The sequence below is a fragment of the Limulus polyphemus genome, unplaced genomic scaffold, assembly GCF_000517525.1.
Source record: "Limulus polyphemus unplaced genomic scaffold, Limulus_polyphemus-2.1.2 Scaffold1, whole genome shotgun sequence".
Taxonomy (NCBI): domain Eukaryota; kingdom Metazoa; phylum Arthropoda; class Merostomata; order Xiphosura; family Limulidae; genus Limulus; species Limulus polyphemus.
In genome coordinates this window covers 3,035,756-3,062,840 of record NW_013665611.1, presented here as the reverse complement: position 1 = coordinate 3,062,840, position 27,085 = coordinate 3,035,756, and the positions used below count along the sequence as shown (strand labels likewise).

General features: G+C 31.4%; 1 protein-coding gene across 1 annotated transcript in view; it reads right to left on the bottom strand.

Annotated features, from left to right (window-relative positions):
- Positions 1-27,085, bottom strand: part of LOC106460726 — a 145,943-nt gene that overhangs the window by 96,220 nt on the left and 22,638 nt on the right. Inside the window, exons 6-11 of the mRNA XM_022386515.1 lie at positions 18,633-18,738; positions 17,990-18,180; positions 12,197-12,376; positions 7,091-7,222; positions 3,260-3,571; positions 1,575-1,743 (exon numbers count right to left, since the gene is read on the bottom strand). Coding sequence (XP_022242223.1) covers positions 1,575-1,743; positions 3,260-3,571; positions 7,091-7,222; positions 12,197-12,376; positions 17,990-18,180; positions 18,633-18,738 — 1,090 coding nt within the window. The remainder of the gene's footprint in view (positions 1-1,574; positions 1,744-3,259; positions 3,572-7,090; positions 7,223-12,196; positions 12,377-17,989; positions 18,181-18,632; positions 18,739-27,085) is intronic.

The following is a 27,085-nucleotide window of genomic DNA, read 5'->3' as shown; positions in this document are numbered from 1 at the left end:
GTGAAGGAACATTCAAATTCATCCTCATCCATCCCACAAACAAGGGGAAGGAATGCCTGATGAAGGGACTGGAGCTGAAGTACCTGGTATCATAATGGAACCCACTATCCTGTCCCCAATGGCCACCACAGGGAATGTGCCTCCATAAGCCATCAACAGTACACAATATGTGTGAGGAAATTAGTCACTCACACAAGTAGTAGAAGACAGTACATGAACAAGTGTTCGTAGTTTGAAGAAAAATAGAAGGAAATTAAGTTCCCTCAACTTCGTAAATCTCATGAAATTGACAAAGAAAAATATGTCTGATATGTTCAGTGCTGAGGAATAAAATGTAAATCATAAGTGCAAATGTATAGAGGGAACTAGTGTGCAGGATGGCTGTGTCACCCTCCTATTGGTGGAAGGCTTTTGCTGCATAATAATGTCATTATGGAGTAGCACAAATCACAAGATCTCATAAGTTCTCTAAAGGCTAGTGGCATGCAAATGTCTAAGGCACAGGGAAGATAGCTTTCTGTGTGCAGGTATTTATTGCCTTGGAATTACAATGATATGTAACTGAAAAACTGCTAAAAAGACTTAACTAAAAACAAAGGGCACCCTCAGTACTCATGAGGTTTGGTGATCATTTGTTAATTTATATAAATCTAAACAATACACATATCATTACACATACAAGCTTATACTACAATTGCAATATGACTAAAATTTTGTTATTAAATTTCAATTGTCTTTAATGTTAGTTGTAAATTTATATCAAATGTACCAGGGTTACTGTGGAATTTTTGTTTGTTTGTTCTTAAGTACAAAGCTACACAATAGACTATTTGTACTGTGCCAACCATAGGTATCAAAATCCAATTTTGGCATTATAAAACGTCAGACTTACTGCTGAGCTTTTGAGGAACTACTATCTATGTATTAACATAAACTTTCATGCTGCTATAGTATGCAAAAATCACATAATTTACTCTCCTATACTAAATACTTGAAATTTACAATATATTTTAATTTTTTTTAAGTTCTGACTTGAAACATCCTAAATCCAGTTTAGTGAAATGTCTTGCATTTGTAATACAGGTGTACTGACTACTGGAATAAAACTTTCTAGAAACTAACTACTGCAGTCCAGCTTCTTCATATTAGTGAAACTATTTTCAATATATTATCTAACTTGTATTTCTAAATATTCTACATATCTGGGCCATACCAAACAGTCCCTGCATGAAACTTTCATGATAGCAGAGTTTGGAAAATTGACAAGTACTAAGGTAGCAGAAATGGGAAAACTGAATTATCAAAAGTATGGGAAAATAAATTAAATAAGTAAGAGGTCTTCAAATCTCTCTAGGGTGTATAAGAGAGCTATTGAAAGTTTAGTGGTGATCAGATGTTTGAAAATTTTTGTTATAGACAATACAAATCACTTAATAGTATAGATCCCATAAAAAATTAAGATTTTAATACAATTTTCTATATGTATATATATTGCATTCAAATAAAATAACCTTGGGTCTAATACACGATAAAGTTTCTTCAGAATAATCAAGTTAAAGAGTAAAAAAACATACTTGAAATTCACAAAATCCCAAGTTGGATTTGGTAGATAATCTTTCAGTCCTTCAATCAGTAACTCCATTGTAGTTTTAAAAAAGTCTCTCAGATTCCTGGGAAAATATTTGGAACCAAAATGCAAAGAAAAAGTTGTGCCTTGAATCTTCATCATTAATGAAATTAAATCTGAAATATAATATTTTTTTTAAGAATAAAAATTATCCATAAAAATAGCAAAGAACACTTTCTCAAAACATTTTTGCTTTGACATCAAATGCCATGGGTGATTAAAGGTTACAACATGTCTGACAGTCACAAAAAAGATTAAATCAGGTTTCTACTAAGAATTTTGCAGAATAAGTTCACAAAACAAAGAAAAAAGTTATTCACTCCTACAAAACTCTTTGTGTGTGCAAAAATGCTTACATTATATTTTCAGCCACTTTTCAAGAGTTGCAGACATGTGATGATTTTACTTCTCAAGAATCAAATTACTACATTAACAAACTTATACATGCTTTCCCCTAGCACTTATTACCCTAATAAATATTTTTTACATTTAACACTTAAATATATTTCACAAGATTATAAGTTTGTTAATAGGTTTTTTATATATATATTTTCAAACTATATTTTTAAAAATGATTTTATTTCAAACCAATGTAAGTCATTCAGAGTTTTGCACTAACTTTTCCTAACTGTTTGCTGATGTTGTTACAAAATTTTTAACCATGCTTATTAAAAACTATTTTAATTTTTAATAGGCTACTCTCTCATCTACATAATCTGCTGTTTGAAAAACAAACACAATCTGATTTGATTTTCCCTTCATTTGTGGAAATTTCCAAACCTATTAGTAATAAAGTGTTCATTAAGAAGCAACATCAATGGTAATAATAATAATTATTTTTTACCCTTTGAATTTTTATTTTGATATTGCTACAATGCTGAAAAAAAACTGATTGCATATAAAAAATTTTAATACAAGCTTGAATTATGCCTTTCATATGAGTATCAGCTTATTCTTCATATAATTTGAAAATTTTACTCTGAAACACTGATTTATTAACACTTTTATACTGTCATTTCCAAAATTTGTTTTAAAGACTTGATTAACCCTTTCACTTCACAATCAATTTTCAGGCTGATTCCCAAAAAAAAGTATCAATTATCCACCCAAAAATAAAACTATGAATTTGATCCTTTGTATTACTTTTTCAATATTGAAAGAAGCTGTATTTTCTATATCTGGCAGTAGCATTCCTTGAAAACCCTACTGGATAGTGAAAAATAATAATTTGAACAAAAAATTGAGAAAACTTAGAAGAAAAGTGTTCTCTAGTAAATGGCATAAATATAGGCAAAACTAAGTCAATAAGAGGCCAAAATCAATACAAAATATAAAATAAATTACTTAGATAACAATATCCAAAATATAAAGAAGCTGTCTTTATATAGATTCTACATGTGTTCCTGCAAAGTTGGCAATTTTGTAATGAGGCATATAAACACCCAGGTTTCACACAGAGCTATATCCGAGTTTTGCAGTCAGTGGGTATAAATGTTTATTCTAATGTACCCAAACTATGCAGCAAAAGGGTTAAAGTGACCTCTTTATACATTTGTAATGCCTCTACCTAAATTACTTAACTACCTTGAATTAACTTATATAAAGAAATAAAATGACTTAAAAAAATCTTACCTGAAAAATACACAGAAACAGGTGATGACATGACTGGCTTAAGGCAACCAGGAAACCACACCCCGCATTCATATTCTCCTTGCTTCGTATTTGTAGTACCAAACCATTTAGTATAGTCGATAATATTAGTTGGAAAAATAGATTGCTTACTGGACGAGAGGTAAATTCCATTTTTCACCCACATATAACTCACATTATTATATTTTGGTGTCATCTCACAGGTCAAATGTTTGTTGGAAATTTCATTTTTAAAAAAAGAAGGCATTTCCAGAAGATGAGTTTTAGAATTTGGCTGAATAAAAACTTTCATATCTAAAGAAAATAGTTTAAAACATACTATTTCCATCACTATTTCAATGCAATAGGTTCAAACATTTATTTTAAAAGTTAGAATATTCTTAAGAGATGATAAAATATTTTACTTTTTATTTCCCAAAAAGTAATTCATTGAATTGAATTGCAATGTTTACTTAACTTTGTTTTAACCCTCATCAGCACATCTTTGAAAAGATACGTTGTGGAACACCTCAGGTCCAACTGGACCCCAGCACAAAATTAGCATTATAGTAAGCTCTGGATTGAAATTCCAAATAACCAATTCCATTAAAACTTTTATTAGCATTAGCATGCAATTTGAACAATATAAAGATATATGTATTCTAGAGGAAATATGTTGACAAATCAGGAAATTACAAAATTACATTTTTCATCAGTATACAAATAAATACAAACAACTATACAAATAAAAGTGTTAAACCATTCCTTACACAAGCAGTGTGTCAAAAAAATGCTGAAGTTATATTATACTCCTATATTCAAGTGATTATCCACCAATATATGATGAGATTACCACAATACTACAAAATTCAACTCAAAGAAAATTGAAAGGTACATTGTGGGTCACCTTGGGTTCAACAAGGCCCCAACACAAATGTATCCTTATAGTAGGTTATGGAATGAAAATCCAATAAGCAGGTTATTTACAACAATTATAAAACAAGGTTTCTTAAGAATAAAGCATTCATCACAGAGAACACTTGTTGAGGAATGAGTTGCACATACATGCTTTGTTTTGTATGCTATAGGGCAAATTGCATGTATAGTGATGGTCAGTGATAGTATGGGATCCACTTGGACCCCAGATAAATATCAGATTATAGTTTGTACTTCACCTGCCTGTTTCGAACACAATAGTGTCATATTGGTCCAGGGTTTCTGCTTGACTATTACATGAATTGATATAAATTTGTAATGATTATGTAATGATTTATACAATCCAAAAAGTCATTGAGGTCTATGTGGACCCCAGGTGTGCTCATGAGGGTTAAAGAACACTGTTGCCTGATGCATCAGAATTTTTCTTTATAAATATCATTTTCAAATACATCTCCTCAATGTATTAGAGTAAAATCAGTAACCAAGTCATCAGTATGTAACTACAATATAAACATCTGTTGTCATAGCAAGCTTGGAGTATTGAAGGGGAACATAATGCTGTGGAGTTTTCATATTATCTAGTTTAACCAGAATCTTTATTATCAATCTGATCTTTTTTAATTAAAATAATATTTGCAGGGATTTCAATGAACCCATAAAGTAGCCATCAATTAGTTAGATTGAAACAAATTAGATAAATCATGTAACACTGTCAATCACTTGACAGCCGAATTTGTTTACTTTAGTTTGCTTGTTTGAATTTAAGCACAAAGCTACACAATGGGCTATCTGTGATCTGCCCACCACAGGTATCGAAACCCGGTTTTTAGCATTGTAAGTCCACAGACATATCGTTGTGCCAATGGGGGCTGTTTGCTTTAGATCAGACAAATACAAAAAGATAATGTAATATTTAATTCTGGTTAATGAGAACAGCAGGAAAAAGCTATACCTATTTCAGTTGGTAGGAACTGGCAACAAAATTGAAAATGCATTTAACTGTAGCTAGTACAAACTGGTTAGAATTTGTATTTATTAATTTTCAATAGTATTGACAAAAGATAGATCTGAGATATATTATTCTAAAAATGATTTCATTTCCTTGAGATAAACAGCAGGGTAAAAATAGCATTAAAATGTTTACTTTTCTAAATAAACAATTGGTCAAACATCTGAATTACCTCTTTTGTTAAAATGGACAAATAAGGAAGAGATTTTTTTGTAAGCACAAAATGGTAAAGTCACCACTTACTATCTATGGTTACTATGAGCAATGAAAACAATTACAGGAAAAAGTACTGATCTTACCGTACAATGATGAAAACTGGATCGATACTAATGATGAGTATGAGACAAAAAAAGTAAAGAATGTATTAACTTTAAGCTAATTAGAGAACAGATGGAAAGATACTTTGTTTTGTGTAACCTGGTTAATGTTTGATTAAGTGTAAACCTTTTTATTATGCTATTCATTTTATGGTACTTTCTTTAAACGATTTTTATAAAATTGACTAAAGAAGGATAACATACTTTAATGTTTCAAATTACACAAAATTTAACTTCTAAAACAGGGTTCATACACTTCACCAAGAACAAAATTCCAAGACTTTTTCCAGGACTTCATGATCATATTTATGTTACAACCTGATTCTGATTCTTAAGAATCACAATATTCACTCAAAACTATGTGCTTCATAATTATTAAAAGAAAGTATTACAAACAATGTTGTTGTTGTTGTTTATTATTAAGCACAAAGCTACACAAAGGGCTATTTGTGCTCTGCCCACCATGGGTATCAAAAACCTGGATTCTATCGTTGTAAGTCCGCAGACATACCACTGTGCCACTGGGGGGCATTACAAACAATCTAGTTATTTTAACCCTATAAGCATGGGTGATGAGGGTCAAAGTGTGCTTCCCCCTTGTACAGAATGCTATTCAACATGGTTTTGTGAATGAAATGTTAGCATTATCAACATTAACATTTTCCTTACCAGAAAATGTATTTCCAATAGATACTCACCTCTCACACAGAAAGCTAGTGAGTAAATGTGTTGATGGCAGATCATGAGAAATGGGGCTTAAAACAGTTGGCCAAAGTAAAAATGCTTTACTTTGTTGGCATTTAAAATGTTTGGGATAAACAAATTTTGATAGAAACATTCTAGCTTTCCAAGAATCTTCACTACATTATAATTTTTAAGGGATTTTCAGGTTTTCCATGAACCATACAAACCCTAATGAAAACCGACAAACTTTCATTCATATTCATTCTGAAAAACAAATAAAGCAAGCAACTTAGAAACATGAATGCCCTGAAGCACCTCCATAGACCAATGAAATGAAAATATAATAGCAAAAGGATGAAAAGCTAAAGCTTTCAGACTGTTGTTAAGTGTCACAAGATAGCACTGAATTTACAAAGTCACAAATAGTACAGCAGTACTTCCCTTTGTTCTGAAAACCTTATCCACAGCAAGGTGAGTACTTATATCTCCATATATCTCCATATCTCCTATGTCACTTGGATATTTCATGAAGCTACACAAGAGCCATCATAAAAGCTCTGCACAGCTATAAATGAATGAATCTGTCAGAACAGGAAACAGTATATACTGAAAACCAAAGACAGAATTTGACTGTTTTTTTATTAAGCACAAAGCTGCACAATGGGATATCTATGCTGTGCCCATTGCACGATTCAAATCACAATTTCTGACATCTAGCTCACAAGTCTACTGCTGAACCTATAGAATGGTGTCACAAATATAAGTGTAAATAATGTATGATGTGAATAAAGCTTATGAGTTGATATAAGACTAATGGCATAAAGGGTATATTTAACTAAATAATACATTTCAAGTGTAAGTTAAGATATATTCATAGCTACTAACCCATCTTTAAGGCACTACTGATACAAATATAACCATGTTTTAGTTCACAATTTTCAAACATTTCCTTTTTATTGCCCACGTAAGCACTGCAAAGGCCTCTCACATTTTCTGTTGATTTCACCCAAAAGTCTCCTGAAAATTGATAGAGTGGTATAAGTTTTGACACACAATATGAACAGCTTAGGTAGAACATAACCCATGCACAGATAATCATCTTTAATAAACCACAAACATATATTTTTACACAAAATGCACTGACATCTAACAAAGACATATAAACTTTTGTTGCACAATTATTATGTGTAATTCACAGCTGCAGAGATTAACATTCCATATTCACTCGTATAAATAGTTCTAGTATAGACTTAAAATAAGCCTAATTAATAAAACAGCTTTTGTGTGTACACTTACCAATACAAAATATTCAGCAACATTTAAGTTCAAAGACCTTTTTAATGACCAACAACCAGGTTTCAAGGACTTACAACTAGATGTACAACAATACCACTTTTTCAATTGATTGAATCTGATACTAATGTTAGACAGACCAATATCATGATGCATGATGATAATAATGAAAAGCAAAAAGAACTGTTGGTGCTGGACACCAAATAACTCAAAATACTTTGCTCTATTAATACTTGTATATCTCTTGTCATTTGCTCTTTTGTTTTCACGCTTAGTTTCATATTAAACCACAAACATAATGATATAAATTTATATAACAATTTCATCATCAAGTCTTGCATTTATGAAGATCCATCAAACCCATAAGTTTACCAGTTACATGCTACGAAATGGATGGATTGCTTTTGATGAAAAACAGAACTAAGTAATAAATATTAAGGTAACAGATAACCTATTAATTCTAAGCTAATTTATTCATTAAAATCCCACAGTTTGATTTCTATCATAGGATGTTCAATACATAATTAAAGCTTCTGAATGACAGAGTGGTTTCAGCAAGCACAAAGAGACCACTTCTCGTCCATAAAAACATGTTTATGTGCATACATGTGTATTAATCCCAAGTTCTGGATGAACAAGTACACAGTTACCTGATCACCACAACAGTTAGATGTTTGTAGATTTAGTACTTAGAAGTACAGGTATAGTGATTTGTTAAAGGCAGTATCTAAAAGGCTAAGTAATGATGAAATGTAAATAAACTTTATTTACAAGAAAAAACAACACAAAAGAGAAGATTGGCTATTTGCTTAGGGGCCAGAAACTGTTGCTGTTTTAGGTGGACACAATAATTTGATATATAGAAAAATTGTATCCAACATAAAGGAACTGTATCCTTATAAATATATAGTTGTATTTAAAAGCAACTGATGAATGGTGGTTGAACTTAATATATATATATTAATATATAAATGAGAAACACACACAATCAATAAATAACAGAAAAAAGGAAAACAAAAGTGCTTCACAATAAGTCCTGACTCATTGAAGATAGAACAAATCTGCTTGGAAATGTCAAAATTGTTCTCATTATCCAATTATTTATGTAAATGACCAATCCGAAAATTGGATTACTAATATCTGAAGACATCTCTATTACATTTGACATTCACAAAGCAATCCCACATACAAAAAGTAATGTAGGCTACAATACAACTATCTCATGAAACAATAGCCTGCTTGCCTGAGTTCTAATACAGAAAATAACATTCAGGTTTCAATTAGCACAAGATATTGACTAAATTTATATGATCCAAATTAGAATACTACAAAATTTAAAACTTAGGAAAACTTTTATGTAAGGTAAATATAAGATGCTTTAGTATGAAAATGCTACAAACCTTACTCTCGTATAGTATACATTCCATTCCTTCAAAATTCTGATTTTGTAACACTGACTCAGGGCGAGATCATGTGTAAGAATTCAGTTTGAAGCTTTACTTTTTTGTGGTTTGGCTAGTCAAGAAATTTATCTGTTATTTTATGGGATAGTTGCATTGTCTTTATTGACATGCAGCAAGGATATTTACAAGTTTTGGTGTCCCTTTCCTCATTAGTTAGTTACAGAGAGAATTTGCCTTGTATATTCATTCTTGGCTGTTTTACAGAAAAGTAAGCTTGAATCTTAAGAAATTCAAGATGTGTAGTATAAGTCCTGTCTTTGTGCCATATCTGATTCCTGTACTGACTATTTAAGCTTTAATTTAAATTGAATTTCATCCATTATCTTCTCATTTATTTTTATTTTTTTCTACTATTAGATGATCCATTCATATTGTAGTATTTTTCTTTATTTTTATTGATATTTTCATTTTGACTCCAACATTGTTTCTTGTCTCTTTTATTCCACTGTTATAAATCATTGAACAACTTTCACCCTTCCATAACTAGTTTAGAATATATCTTTTATTCAGTTATACTTACACAATTTTTCTAAATTTTTGTGCAGTGTTCTTCATGTAGTCATGAAATTATTGTTAACCACATGTCAAGTGGTTGTTAAAATGTGCTAAATCCTTTTACTTAGGGAAACAATGCATACACAAATAGCCAGAATCTTGTATCGCACTGGCCCTGTTTCTGTCTAGGGTGTGTTACTTTTAGAAACTGCTATCAATCTGGAATATGTAGAAATGGCATCCAAGACATTGACCTAGGTCATCAATAATCCAGGTGAAGAGGACTAATAGAAAGAAAAACCTTCCATTTTGAATTAAGAATCTACTAGTTATTGGTTGAAAGAAGAAAGGTCAATGATGAGATACAGTCCCAGGTCTTTTAGGGGACAATAAAAAGACAAGAATAAAACCCTGGAGTGGGCAAAAGATCCTCTCCATGACTCTCTTGTCCAAACAAACAGCAAAGAGAAGAGCATCAGATCCTATAAGGTTCCAACAATAGAGGAACCAAGTAAGTAGGGACAAAGCAAAAGACAAAACCCTGGTCAAGGTATTGAAAAGTACCAATGGTAAAACTCCAAGAAAAACTAAGAGAATCACAGTGTAGGGCTTAAGAGAGGAGATGAAGAAAGTATAGGTAACAAAAGTGATGGGTAAGAAAAGGGAAAAATGAAAAAAATTGATCACAAGAGAGAATTATTGGAGACAGGAGTCAGGTAAAAGGGACCTAAGAGGTATGGAATTCAATAATGGAAAAAGGAAAATGCCATAACTTATGGCAAAGAAGCCAAGGAGGATGAGGACTTTGAGAGTGTGAATGAATCTCATCCAGAAATACATTAGCATTACACATATGTCAGAGAGAGGAGAAGGAAAATCTCGGAGTCATCTAGTTAGGAAAAGAAAGAATCAAAAGAAAAAAGTGAAAGAGAAAGTAAAGAACAAACCTGAGAAATCAAATCCATAAAAAGATGGAGGAGGAACATTGTCCTCTACAGGTAAAGAGGAATCTAGTGCAAACCTGGGAGGTTGTAAAAGGCAGTCAAAATTGCCAAAATCCTTGTGTTCTGGTTCAGAAAGAGGGTAACACACTTCTGATGTAGGGACAGGTAGATGAGACAAAGAAGGGATTAACAAACCCATGACATGTTGAATAATGGCAATAATGTCCTCCATAGTCAATGAGCCTTCAGTGGCCACAGGAAAAGTAGGGTCAGTGTTAGCAACATTACCAAAACCTCAGGAGGAGAAAGTAGTCACTTGAGAATTCATTGTTATTGAATAAATTCTCAAGATCAATTTTTTTTTTTGTATGCAGTAATTGAAAGGTGACATAGATTGAAATAAAATAAAATGAACTAAAGTTTACATATGATTATAGGCAACACAAATCTCACAATATTAAACAAAGTTTAAACTTCAATAAACATGTCTGTTCATGACAGTGCCAAGAAAAAGAATTATGTTAATTTTGAATGAAAGTGCTTATGGGGAACTACGTGTATGGAGAATGTATCACCCTCCTAATGATGGACGGCTACTGTTGCATGATGATTACATCCCACATGAGCACAGTTCATGTTAGAACACGTCTCAAGTGGGAGATAGCCCAAGGCTAGCAGTATGTGTAAAATATTAAAGGCAGATGTGCAAGGAGTAGCTACTGTATGCAGAAAGGTAAGGATATCTTTTCAGAATTATAATTTGTTATTTACTGGGACAAGATCCACTTACCTCATCCTTACACACAAAAGTAATTGCACACACATGTATATATGCTTATATAAATAATTGAGCAATTATTAGATTTTTAAGCAAGTGATAAACAAAAAAATAAAACTAAAAATTCTCCCATTTAGATCAGTATATAAAATTAGGTACATAATTTAATGGGGTATTTCTAAGTTCTGACTCATATAGATAGTATAGGTAATGTGGTAGGCTCAGTTCTTTTTCATTTAGACACATGTATTGTATTTTTTTTACCAGATGGAAGTTTGACATCAATTGAGAGCACATGGCTTAATGACTAGATCCGTTCTTAATGTTTAGAGAATGGTTTAACCATATAAAAAGTGAATTAGGGTATTATCATGACTGATTTGCATGTCTGTTACAGTGCAGATAGATACTGAGTCAGTATTAAACCATTTGTCAGTTAGTTCAGCTTTGTGAATACTAAGTTTTTTTTTCAACAAAGTATTTAAGATATGAAAAAGTACCACAAATGCAAGAGAAAATTAACAAGTATGAGAACCTGTTGTATTAAAATCTACTATGAGCTTAGGCTTATCAGCAAGCTTTAGTTAAACTAACTGTAAAACATTAAGTTCAAGAAATAAAACACTTTCATTACCATTAAGCAGACTGGACTGTGCATTATTCTTTTTTTGCCAAATAATCCAAAAGAACCTGACCAATAATAAAAACCATTACAACAATAGATTGCTTTGACCAGAAGATTTTTAGACCAAAATGATCAAATTTTCCAAGAGAATCCTTATGCAAAAGCTATGGAGAATATATTATAATATATGAAACACACTACAACTGTTATATCTAGTGCCTATGAGGTATTTCACCTAATATCAAGGCTCATTAGGCCAGGTGGGATACAACAGACACAGCAATGATAAAGTTCTCAGAACAATCATTTAAGGAAAACAAAACATTTAACACACAATACTGACATGTAATATAGGGGTAGTTAAACCTTAATATAAAGAATAACTAAATTTACCATCTAAGACAATCCTGGTGTTAACCAACTCCGAAAACAACTCATTTTCAATTATATTCCCCTTATAAAGTTTTATGCAGCTATCCATAGCATCATGGTAGGTTTTTCTAGTTTCACTTTCAATTTTCAAACATCCATTTGCTAAGTATGAAAACTTTTCACCACTTCTGCAGAATGGAGCTGAAAAAAACAACAACAAGAAGTATCACATTTTCACACTCAAAGCTAGACCTTAATTGAGGTTAATTCTGTAAAGGAAAAAACAACACAAAAAAGACCAGAGGTAGCTTTGTTAACCTGATACAATTACAGCTAGAAGATGGCTATATATAAATGTTACTTCTTCCTAACAAAACAGAAACTAAACTAGACAAACTGGCAGTTATAATAAATGAGACCATGCACTAGGTTTTTCATAAAGAACATATTCATTAACAAAGAGAGTAAATAAAACACAAATTTCAGTTTCAGCTACAACATGTGTTTTGGAATTGAAAATTTTTAAATATGGTAAATTATGTTTAAAGATAACTTCATATTAATTTTAAAAAATGCATAATACAATAGAAGTTAAAAGATTAACTCTGCTCAATGAGTACTTTCCAAGTATAGTTCTTGTTCACATTTATAAATGAACAAGTATATAATATGGTAACAAAATTAAACAATAAGTAATTGTCAAATAGCAAAATTTAATATTTTCCTTGAATTCATTTATCTAAATTTTGCCCACTATTCTTATCAACCAAAAACGAATTTCACTTCAGCCCTAACATAGTATAAACTATAACTCTAGACCAGTACATACATAAGACATACTAAACAGCCAATAAAGAGAATCATTTTTGACTTCAAATGGTTTTTACTGGATGTCTTGTGCCTTGAGGGTCTTCATTAGTCATGCTTAATACATATTCTTGACATGTTTGCTTATCATTATTCCATGAGTTAAGCATTCATACCCCTGCATTTAAACTTAATTATGCTACTTAAAGTTTTTACTTTTGGTATAAAATCATAATACCTGTCAAGTCTATATGAAGATTCAAATGCTTAATAACTTTCTCTTAACTAGACTATTTCACCAGCTTAAATACTGTTTTAGTTTATGTTTTGTAATCTAGATGCTTATATAATTGTTTGTTTAGAGGAAATTTTCACATTTGTGATGGGCATGACTTGATAATTAAAATTTTCTTAAAGTGTAGAATAATTTGATCTACAATAAAAGTGAGAAAGGCTAAAAATAATTGATTATTTAGTTAGACAGTTTATTTATGGGTTTGTCTGTTACTGTCAGCCAGTTAGTCTTTTAGTTCAGTTTCATGATAAAAGATAAAAAAAAATTCCATAAGTACAAGAAAGATAACTAATAAGTGAAATTGTTCCAATAATATCTCCTGTGAACTTATGCCCATCAGCATAGAATAGTTACATTAACTTGTGGCCACAGAAATAAAACCCTTTTATTATGATTAAAAGGCCTGGAATCCTTCTTTTTACCATATAATCTACAATAACCTTCCAAACAATAAAAACCATTAGAACACAGTATAAGGAGTTGGATTATTTAGGTAAAAATAAAATCAAGCTTGGACTTCAGAATGATGTCATGCTAGAAATGAGACTGAATATTTAAGAGAAGTTAGCATTTTCCTACACTGAAAATGTATTTCCGATAGATACCCCCATTCACAAAATAGCTTTTCTCAATTAGTTCTGCCCGCTACTGGCACAATTTTTCAATGCTCACCACTAGCCTTCCATCTCCCACTCCTGCATTTCCACACAGACCTGAGGTAGCTTTATTAACCTGATACAATTACAGCTAGAAGATGGCTATATATAAATGTTACTTCTTCCTAACAAAACAGAAACTAAACCAGACAAACTGGTCTACTCCTTGTGAGAGGAGGTAAGATATCATATCAGAAATTATGTAACAGTGGAAAGAAGATTAGGAAGAGACAGAAAACTGAATGAGATAAAAAAGAATGATGGAAATATTAGAAAAAAAGGCAGGAAGTTATTAGGGAGAAATTACGAGAATGAAACATTAGACTTATATATAAGAATTACAAACAAAAATCAAATAAATCAAAAACATGATCAAACAAGCTAGAGAAAGTATACATTAATGTTAAAAAAAACATAACAGGCCCGCAGAAAGATTATAAGATCAGTGAAATATAAAATATAAAAATGTAGCACAAATAACAAGATTAAAGAAGCTATCAGATATGCAAAGAATGATTATTACAAGATCAATGAAAAAGAAAAGAACAATGCCAAGATAAGATATCTAGAGCCTGAAATGACAAATGCAAGAATCAAGCTAGAAAGAGTTCTTTCTATATCTGATAAATAATTTCAAAATCAAACACCATCAGCTATGCTCAGTGGACTAGAAAAACCCTTGTGGCCTACAGCTGTTACTACTATACTACTGTCTACACCTCCAGTTAATCAATTTAAGGAATTTACTAGGCCAATTCAGAAAAATCACCCAGTTGAGGAACCAATATATTATGATAGAAATTTACCTTGGGAGGCACAGTTTCAAATAAATTTCAAAGTAAATGGATGGAGTAGTGAACAACAAGCTATTTGTATTACTGCACATTCAAAAGAAACAGTTTTTAAGCTTAATATTTGAAGAAGATATGAAGCTGACGACTGAACATGAAACAGCTATTGTTGCTGATAAACAACTAAAAGTATCATCCAGGACTTATCAGATGGCAAAACAAAATAGCATGGAAATATCAATTCCCTCTGATGGAAATCTTGAAAAACTCAAAGGATTAATCAGACAACTGGTTGGTCAGAATGGAAAAAGTAACCAACAGGACAGTAGATGGTTTCAAATGCAACTTCAAAGGGCACATTGCCAAGAACTTCACACAGAATTCCATCAATAAATAATAATTACACCCAATGAATGACAGAAATAGGGAACTACAAGTGTGGATCAGAGGAACAACAAAGAGCTAACTAGAGAATGGAAAATGGGAATTTACTGGCCTTAAGAGGCAAAGTTCAGGTGAGAGTACTCCATTTGCACAAAATTAAATAAGGAATTCATTATTTAGATAAACCAGTCCAAACTTCAATAGATACACTGTTGGATAGCTTTGAAACATGTTCATTGATATTGGTGTTACATCTACAATTGTTTGAATGTATCTAATAATAAAAAGAAGAAAACTGTTTCTATGCATGAAACAAGTGAATGAATTTATGCAAACAGCAAGTAGTTGTAGAATTCAAAATAACAGAAAGTAGGAAGTCCTCTAATTGTGAGAAGTTTCTCCTCATAACATGATGTGTGGGTAGTTGACATCAAGGAAAAGTGCATATTGGGAATAGAATTAGTGTCAACATATGGATGTGAGGTTACATACTTGGTTCACACAGTTCCACAGTCTTAGGTCAGAAAATCCCTTTGGATACCACAACAATTACATCACCAGAGGATGAACTGCCAGTGAAAACAGGAATGAAAGTACAAAATAATGAAGACATTCACCTAAAATGCAACAGAACAGAATCCAAAAAGATAGGTAGTTCAAGCCAAAGGTCATCAACCAAAGTAATCTTTGAAGGCAAACCATCAGAATAATGGTAGTCTGGTTAGTTTCAGAGAAGAATTTGTGAAAAGCAAGTAAACCTGTTGAAAAGTGTGAGGTTTCTATCAAAACCACTTCCAGAGTACCACCAGTGGAAGCTCTCAACCATCTACCTAAAAACGAACCTCCAAGTGTTTGATAAAGAACAATGGTCATCCCATCTTTACACTGTAAGCCAAGGAAAAGAACACAATAAAAAGAAAATGGCTGTTCATACACTGTCCAGTATATAAGTAAATAAATAAATTTTGTTTGGTTAAAAAAAGTTCTGATTGCACTTTGTTTCACATATTTGATTAATAATTTAATGATTGCCATGTCTATATTTATTAGTATTAATGTCCTTACTTGTCAAGAACTACTTTTTGTCAGTTCTAAAAGTTTATGTTTAATATATCATTGTGTTTGTGTGCATGCATGTAATAGGATTTTTCAAGGTACTTCACAAAGCAATGAAGGGGCAGTGTTGTAGGATAAGTTTTGTTACTTAGACATTTGTATTACTGATTATCTAGAGAGAGAGTTTTCATGTCACATGACAGGCATGGATTAATGACTATAACTTCCTTGAAAGTGAATGAAATGAGTTAAGCTATATAAAAAGCAAGTTAGGATATACAAAATTGATTACCGACTTATATAGTTTGTCTGTTACTTTCTGCCAGTCACTCAATTTAGTGAATACCGGGCTTATGTTTTGATGAAGAAACAGAGATATAAGAAAGTATTGTGCACATGAGAGAAAGTATCAAGTAAATAAATTATTGTGTTACTGTTATGTATTTAGGAATATCTGCAAACATTAGTTTAGATAACTTGTGGATTTGTAAGTTAATAAGATAAAATACATTCATTATCAATATGTTGACTAGAATTTTCATTCTTATATTTACAAAAAATAATCCAAAAAAACAGACTAACAATAGAAACTGTTACAACAGTATTTTACATCACAGCCACATTAATTAGTATTTGAAGATCACTTTTGTAAGAAATTCTTCATTAAGGAATGTAAAAAAGTTACCATAATTACATTGAATATAATTAGATATTTTTAACTAGCAAATTTAGTAACATTTTGAACAAATCACAAAGTAGAAGAAGCAACATGTAATGTTAAAGAAGATTGATCACATGCTCACAGACTTGATTTTACTAAAACTAGTAATATTTCTGCTACTGGCAATTATAATTTAATTAATCAAAACCACATCAAAATGTCTATAAAGTCAAATGTATATATTCTTTTTATGCTTTGAAAATATCGATTTTTTTAACTGGATTATTAATTTGTATTCATTTATAACAATTATGGTGTAATATCTAAATAGAGGTCTGTGGATTTCTTTATACTATTATTTAGTGCTTGTTTGTTCATGAAGTGCTAGATCACGGCAACTATAATGCATGAAAAATGATTATTTGTGCTAAAAACTGTTTAATTAACCACTGCCTCATTTTACACTTCATCAAAGGTATGCACTATATAAAAGTCAGTGCCTCACTTTTATAGTACACATCTTTAATAAAACAGCTAATAAAATCATTAGAAATAAAACAAATATCTGAAGGAAAACTTTGAGGTGTTTGTTTGTTTAACCATTTGACTGCTGATTCGCCATATAGGGTAAGGTTTTGCCTCCAGCAGTTGAATGCAAGTGTGCTGTAAACAGTGTATAGCTCACAAAAATTCTGCATGTGTAGAAAGCAGCAATCCATAATTTAGAAGTGATAGACTAAAGGAATGGCAGCTAGTCAACCTCATCCAACATCAACTCTTGGGTAGCTCTTTAACATGGCTGAAAGGGTGAGCATGTCTGGTGATGTGATTCAAATCAACAATCTGCAGGCTGCAAGCTGAATACTCTAGTTACCAGGTCAACTTTGTAGTGCATTTATTCTGTTAGTTTTCTGTATATGACTTTAAATGTACAGTAGAGTATAAACTTTCTTTGCAAATGTCCTAGGAAATACATATACACAAGCACTAATTATGTATGAGATATACATAAGGAAAATATTTGTAATCTTGATCCTCACAAATCAGATTATCAACACTTGTTACCATTGCTCTTTTTAATAAAATAGATACATTGTAATGTCAGTTTACTCTTAACTACTATATCACTAAAAATATAATAACAATAAAAAGAGAGTTACATACTGTCATATAACTCTTCAACTTTCCAAAATGTTGGACTGACACAGACAAATGGTAATTTTATGTTTTCATGGCAGTTGTATGTTATTACTGTTGACTTATGCACTTTCAATGCTACACATTTATGAATATCTTTATTTTCTTCATCCCATATATAGTCAGTTACAAAGACTGAGGAATCTGATGACAAGTTTCTGTGAATAAACAATATACATAAACATAACTGTTTCATCAACAAGATGCAAATACTTATGTGTATTAAATATATTACTTTAAGCATATGACAAAACAGATAAGAATTATCCCTTAAAAAATTGACAGTGAAAACAAGCTCATCTTGTAATAAAACCCTATTATAACACACAAGAGTAAAACTATGGCCAAAATCTGTATGTAAAATTGATGGCTTTAAATCATGCAATGAAAACACACACAAAAATGTATAAATTATAGAATATTTCCTCTTTCTTGCCTGAATGGAACATTGACAGTATATATATATTTACAGAAGTAAATCATCAACTATACTCAAATACACAAAGTTCTTGCAATAAAAAAAAAGTAAAATGTGGGAAAATAAAATCAAAGTAGTGAGTGGTCAAATAACTAGCATTATCAGTTTATAAATAAAAAGTAAAGCACATACAATAATAAGTCCTTCAAGCCTACACATAGATTGAAGAAACACTTTCTGAGTGAATCACACTTTGTCAAACTGCCATGAATAGTACTAACTTGAAGCAAAAAATCCTCTTTATAGTTTAAAAAAAAGATATTTACAAAAAATCTAGTACATAACTTTTTTTGTACAGTGGTGTCTAAGTTATTTTCTAATGCACAATTACATTCTAATATATACCATTGCTCTACATAAGTAAAAACACAATGAAACCAATGAATGAATAGTTTTCAATCTTATCTTACTTTCTTATATCTAAATGTTCAATGTTTACAATAATAATGATTTCACCAAGATCTGCTTGTATAAATTAGATTTCTGTCTGAGTAAATAAGTATTTTGAATAAGCAAGTCTTGACAATGATACAACTATTGAAACTGTAAGTCTATCTGTTTTAAATAATTATAGACTTACAGTTTCAATGATTGTAATTTCACAAGTACAATGGATGAAAATTCTTACAGGTTAAACTGGTCCTGTAATCTTTAACTCCATTTAAAATGGAAGCTACAGTCAAGATATCTACATTTTCCTCTTTACAAGAAGTGTTATGATTAGTATATATCTTTATTCAGCTATCTCCACACAATTTTTCTATATTTTCTTATAGTTTCTTCATGTAATCAATCACATCCACAATGAGTGAATGTCACAAATTATAAGTACGTGCTAATCCTTTTACACATGTAAAGGTTACCTAATCTGTTGTAATTCTCAAGATAGTATGTATGCATTTATCTTCAAGTTGGCTTACAACAGTTAACTATGGCTTTGCCTGAGTATAAAAGTGAGACATTTCCTTCAGAGTTGAATACTCTTTCAAAAGGTATAGGAATAATTTTGAGATATTGAAAACTAGGGAAGAATTTTGCATAATGGAAAAGGTCAAAATTGAGAAGGAAACTGGGACAAAAGAGAAAAAAGAAAAGCAAAAAAAAGGAAATCAATTTTTTTTTTCACTGAAGTGATGGCACTATAGCACTGGTTGAAGGTACAGTAAAAATTTGGGATGTTTTGAAAGAATATTTACCCCTGTGGTTCTGTTTCTCAATTTTAACTCTGTTGTCTCTCATTTCTCTCAATTTTAAGCTTGATTTTATTAGTTTGTTTACTTGTGTCCAAACATTTTCCTTTGCTTAACTTTCATTTTTGTGGACAATTTAGCTTTTCTGTCAGATGTCAATATCTGTACATATCAGAGAAATTAGTTCAATAAAAACTAATATGTTCAATAACACAGTTAAATGTCAAAACATTTGAAATTAGGTACTAAATTTTTACTATTTACTCTCTTCGTTGCTGTAATGGTAAAGATGACAATGGTAAGAAAACATTGTTAACACTATATATCATATTCATAAAAATGTACATTTTAAAATTAAAAACACTACAGTTTAGTACATCTCCAAGACAAGATTATTAGGAATACATATATACATCACACATAAAATAAATGCTATTTCAAAAGGTGATTAACCTGTTCAAAGCACAAAATGAAATATTTCAACAGGTTAACTTGTGACCATGGGTGCCATTTGAAAAGAGGCATATGGAAGTGCTCCCCCCTCCGCCATATATGTTTTGTATCACTATTTAACATTAAGAACAATACACATACCTAAAATGTGTACTTTGTGCAGTTACTTTCATTTAGTAACTTCCTAGCCTGTAGGTGGAAAAATTGACATTCAGGAAGTGATTTTTCATCCTACATAAGTAAGTAACATTTATTTAAAACTCTTACAAACTAAACATGCATTAATACAGCCAATTATTTTACTCTTGCTAAGCTTCAGTGATATAATAGGTTTGATTTGATACTTTAAAAATTATTTTGCTCAAGTGAATGGAGACTACCTCAACACTGTCTTCCACAGTATGTAAAAAAAAAAACCTTCAAACTTAGCTGTCCTGTCTTATCACTGAAAACAACACTTACACAATAACATGTAAAACATTAGCTATTTCCTGACATTTGTGTTACACAAATAGGTTATTACCCAATTGTTTTCTTTAATCTGTTATTTCCACAGATAAGCATCAGGTATCATCCACTTTATTTTATATCTCCATTATTTACTGTATGAAAGCCTGAATGTAGGTAAATTCTTAAAAATCAACTAATGTTCCTACAATGTAAATACTTGTTGCCCTAAAATGAGCATGAAATTCAAAAATATAAAATCCTGTGGAATGTATTAATATTACTACAACATTGGCCTGACTTTAAGGGAGATTCATATCTAAGGCAATCTTGCTTTTCAAAGATGAGAAATTAAAAAACATTAAACGTACAGTAGAGCAAGCTTGCCTGTTTTGGTAATTTGTTATAACACGATTTATAAAAAAATATAGGAAATAATCACACAATACTGATTTTTATCTGCAAAACACCCAACCTCATTAAAGTTTCTTCCCCCTACTGAAATCTAAAAGTGCACTTCTGCTTGTCATCAGAAGGTAAAACTTAAAAGTTTAAGAAACATGTACATATTTTTTCTTGTTTCTTCTATTCCTATATTTCACAAGATGTTGACTAATTAACATGCTGTACTTAACACACCATGATGAATTAAAAATTTCACGTTGAAAACTGCAATATAATTTCTAATACAAGGTTGCATCATTCTGAAATAAAAGAGCCAGTCTTTGTAGTAAACATAAACTAATTTATTGATGTTTTTATGTCATATACAATTTACAGGTTCAGAGATGAACAATTTTAAAATTTAAGATTTTCCTTGTTTGAACAAGTAAAGCAGTTATTAAATGGAATTTCATATTTTTTCTTTTCCCTCTAACATAATTTTATACTAAATTATATGAATTAGCAGTCATGATTGATTGATTAGTTTTAACCAGTATTTATTTCGTGTGTATTTGATATTTAAGCCCTTGTAATCTCAAAGAAAAACTAAGATTCTTGAATTCTCTGGTTACAGAAATGATCAACTGTTTATTTTGTGATATCATAGGTTTGAATGTCTGGATTACATTAAAAATTACCATAGTTATTCAGCCAATGTATAATGATATATTTATAAAAAATAATACAGATTCAGAGATTAATCATACTCTAATTCTCTCACTACAGATTTTGTTGATTCAACCAAGTTCATGACCCCAAAGTAACCATTAGTTTCCATACTAAAACTTTTAATATGTTTTGTGCATCTTCATGAAATTTGGCAAGCTTTCAGTAAGCATTACAAGTCTTTTGTACATAAAAAAATCAGATTGTTTACAATTAAATATTTTTATCAAAAATTTATCCGTGAATATATTGTTACGTCTCTGGTCGTTAGTTAATTTTCCGTAAAAATTCTTTCCAAAGAAACTTTAGCGATACAAGTCCTTTCTTAAATAAAACTAGATTATTCTTTCTCAATACAACTTTGCAATACACTTAGTTTCCACAGTCACGCTATAACTTAAACAAATGCTATATTTCACAACGAACGAATGATTCACGCGCTTGGCTCAATTGTCGTCTGTATCTCTGTCTGCAATTCAATTACATTCCGATTGTTGCCGTCAGTTCTTGGCGGTCTTATATACAAGAATACCGAAAATCTAGTAAACACTCGAGGCTTCACGAACCTACAAGAATATGACGTGTTACTAGTGTCACATGACCTCCGCTGTCGTAACAATATGTAATCAGAGTGTTTACTGCTCCTAGTGCAAAGTTATTTTCATTTTAAGATTAAAAATACTTTCACTTATCTGAAAATTGTAAAATTTCATTTCCTGTAATCCTTAAAATCTCCTAAATGTATACCAAACGTTTTTTTTTATAAAACTTTATATTTTATATGTTATCTTCTCTACCCTAACTCTATTCACATTCAGTCAATTTGATCGACCTATTTTAGAAGTACATACAGTACTAGGAATAACTATGAAAACATTAAATAAAATGTGTATAAAGTTCCAATATTATGAAATTATTCCTCCTCTAATCTATGAAAATGAAATGCACCAAGCTACAATCAACTGTTGATAGTTTACACAATGAGTGGTTATTGTACAACTAATAAGCCAGGGCCACACCAACACAATGCCTCTAAAAATGAAAGCACCCATACTATTTCCAATAGTAGTTTGGTGAATGCATTCATGATTCTCAGAACAAAAATTTTACATGGCACATTTATTAATAAGAAAAGTACTTGAGTAAAGTTAATATTTTTCTATGCTGAAAATATACTTCCGATAGGTACTTACCTCCCTCACACATATAGCTATTCTCATTCAGTGCTGCCCTCTATATGCAAAACTTTTTCACATGCCTTGAACTCCCACATACTCCATGATCAACGTGGTTCACCTCGTCTCACATATTAATCATCATGCAACAATCCTCCACCAATAGGAGTGCAACACACCCTCCTGATGAATGCAACTCCCTCTATTCAATTTTACCAAACTATTATATCGAGATTAGGCAGAAAGAAAGCCCTGGTTTTTAGTGGGGAGGAAGGGTGGGAAGTGTGAGAAGAGGTAAGTAGCCATCAGAAATATATTTTCAGTATAGGAAAATAATAACTTCCAATACGGAACCTTACCTCCTCTCACATGTATAGCTAGAATCCCATATTGAATAGGTGGAGGGACTGGTGCGTGGAATGGAAAGAAGTATCTTTTTCGAAAGCATATAAAGAACACCCATGAAGTGTGATCCCTGTTGGGAGAGGAACACATGTGGGAGATCGCACCACTTCTGTACCAGGTATCCTCTGTGCCCAGTGTGGAAATAGGTGCCGAATACATGGGCAGAAAGTGGGAGGAGCACAAAGAGAGAGAAAAACTGGGTGGATTCAAATACAAATCACAACAGACCAGAATCTCAATCCTAGCGAAGAAAGACTGTAGAAGAACTATCTACAGACAGGAATGTGGGGAAGTTAAAATGCCCCAATGTATAGAGTGGCTAGGGCACATCGGACCATGCATGGCCAGTCAACTCCAGCTCAAAAACCAAGACCCATCAGGAATACAACTTCCAAACCATAGCAGTACGAGGGTCCACACCATCTTCACCTAAAACTGAGTAGAACAGAACTATATACTTTTCAAACCAATCTACGAAACAGCGCACATGTGCACAAATCTGTAGAGAGACAATTCCTTAGGATAGACCTGGTTGGTACTTGAAGAACGATCCACCACAAGGTTGAAAGCACCCAGAACACGACATGCAAGGAGACTTATCCGCAGTGTGTACGCCCAATAAAGGAGTTTTAATGTTCAACCAGAAAGAGAACAGGAACAGGTGCCCCCCTTGATGATTGATATAGGCTACAAAGGTGGAATTGTCATGATAGAGGTAGCTAGTGGTCGGAGAGCACGTCATTACCTTTATAGACTTACATTCAAAATTTTATTGAAATATATTTTATGAATGTATGCCAATAAACTTGGTATCAAATTGTAGATTATAATTAAAATTTGAGTATTATACATTAGTTAATTTTTTAATTTGAAATAAATTGCTAAATATAGATTTTTATGTGTCACACAGGTAAGTCATCTTGTGGATTTGGTCAGATTACATCTTATGATGCCCAAAATACAATGTCTATAGTTTCATATAAATTATAAACTCAAATTTCCAATATTGACAAGCTAGAATATGAAATAAGAATATCCTACATTTTCTATTTACTGAGATATCATAATATTTATTGAACCAACCATATTGGCTCTGCTCACCATATCATCATTTGAGAAGACTTGTTTATCTATGCCTGCTTTTTTATACCTATAAGTTTACAACCAATCAAAAGCTCTACATTTCCTCTACATAATTCTGTTAGTCTTTTTAAGTTAATTACGAGAGGAAGCTCTTGTACTGTTTTAGAGTTTGAAGTATTATGATCAGTGTTATTTTCCAAACAGAAATTAGATTTTTTAAAACCCAAATACAGCATAGTTAAGAAGCCTTGTAAATTAAAATAGATTTTTTCTGGTATTGGTATAGTCATTTTTAATTTTTAGGTATTCAAAAATGCATATATAAAGTCTACAAAAATTATTTTTTTCTACATTGACATGTGAGCCTAGAAAAGATTTAAGATGAGGGTTAGCAAGTATGACTCACAAGTGCAAAAAAGAACTTCAAAATATCGTAAGTAGTGGAAATCATTGTTTTCCGAAGATTTTTTATGTACTGTTCTATCTTTTAATAAAATTAACTGTAATTTAAATATTTATTTGTAAATAGTAATAACATATACATAAAACTAACTGTAGCAAACAAATAATTTAAATAATGTTCTATGTTGCAATAACAAATTAAATGAAGGTGTGAAAATAGCACAATTGAAAAATCTCCACACTAGACCACTGCTTAACGAGAAGTGATAATTCAGTACAATCGATTAGAGGGAGTCATATGTTTCAGAAGGGTGTATCACACTCCTATTGCATGATGATTTACATGGGAGATGCAGTGAACCACATTGATTATGGGATACGTGGGAGTTCAAGGCTTGTAGCATGTGAACATATTTTGCATATAGAGAGCAGCACTGAATAAGAATAGCTATACTTGTGAGAGAGGTAAGTTACCATATCAGAAACACCTACACTTCAAAAGTAATGTTAAGTTACTCAAAATATGCTCTTTCCGTGATACATGACAATTGTGTAGAGATTCGCCAATGATACAGCTGTAAATATAGTTATGAATGTTACTTTGTGAATAGTAAGATACACGTTATTACAAGGTAGCCTAAGTGGATGTATAGCTGCTTAAAAACCACTAATCAGAGAAAAAACACAAATGTTAGAATGGACATCAGATTTCAAACAATTGAAAAATTAAAGCTGTAGAATCCAATTTCTAATTGTTTAGCAAGAATCAATGACTGTTTGTTCAATGGCAGAGAGAAGAACAATATAATGGTCAATGTATAACAACTACAATGAAGCCTGCTTAGGGGACAAGTATGGGCTGAATCTCAAACAATGACATTACTGTTAGAAATTTACACAAAATTCATAGCACCCTGACTGATGACAGGTACCAGTACATTCTTATCCATCATGTTACATCTTCAAGAGCAAAACCTTTTGGGTAGTGATTCATCATTCAGCAAGCCAGTGTTCCTAAGCATGCAGCAGAAGTGTCAACCAATATTGGAAAGAAAAAAAAAAGGCCACTGGAACATTCACAACCATGGCTTGACCTGTACAAAGCCCTGATATAAATATTATTGAGGCTGTATGGACTGATATGGAAACTAAGGTCAAAGAGCAACCAACAACTTGGCTGAATTGTGAAAGCAATACAGGAGCTTTGATCAATATTTCACAATCATAAATTGATAAACATAGGGAATAATAAAAACAAAATATAATGAAGAAAATACAAAATATTAGTGCATTAGACTACTTATTTACTTTTCTATTTCCTGTAATAATGTACTGCACTAATAATAAATTGACCATAAAGTTGCAATTACTCTTTAACTGTGACTCCTCTATGTTTATCACCTAAACATTTCCATAATTATTTCTAATACCATGTATTTTCATTTACATATGTGAAAAATAATAAAGAATTGTATTACCTAATTTTGTGAAAGTTTTGTATCAAACACGGGTAAGTTACACGTATATTTAATCTTATAATCATTTAATAAAACTTGTAAAGTAGTGCAAGCAGCTGAGCAACACAGCTGCTACCACTACATAATTCAGGCAAACAAAGAAAGTTTTATGTATAATTTATGCACCATCTATATCAATTACTACTAGCAATAATTTACACAATAGTATCAACTGTTTAAATCAAAATGATCCTACCCAACTTCTAGAACAACCTTTTCATATACATAGCTATGTGTAAACATACGAATGTTTAATGGAAAGTGTTTAAAGTTATGTATGATTGCCATATCACACACATTTGGTGACAACTTACAAGCATAATCTTGAGATTCATGAGAGCTGTAAAGAAGTAAGAGGTCACTAACAAATACATTTAGGTATTAATTAATACCATAAACTGTAATATATTAGATATGATTATTTGCTAAAACACCAAGATTTGTAGCAGCTTATCAGTATGTGTATATGTAAAGAATTAGCTATATACACGTTTTTAATAATTATTTTTCTGGTAATCATGTATATAAAGGAAGGCTAGTATCTGATGATTATGAGATGGCTGGTTTATTAAATTTTGCTTTTTGACCAGTTTTTACTAAGGAAGATTTAAGCAGTATTCCACATCTTGAACAGTTGATAAATGGAAACAAGATCAAACAAAATGCCTGAATTAATTCTGAGCTGGCTAAGAAAAAATTGGGAAGTTTAAAAATTGATAAGGCTCCTGGACCAGATAATATTTCCCCAAGGGTTTTGAAGGAGGTTAAAGATTGGATATATGAGCCACTTACTATTTTTTGTC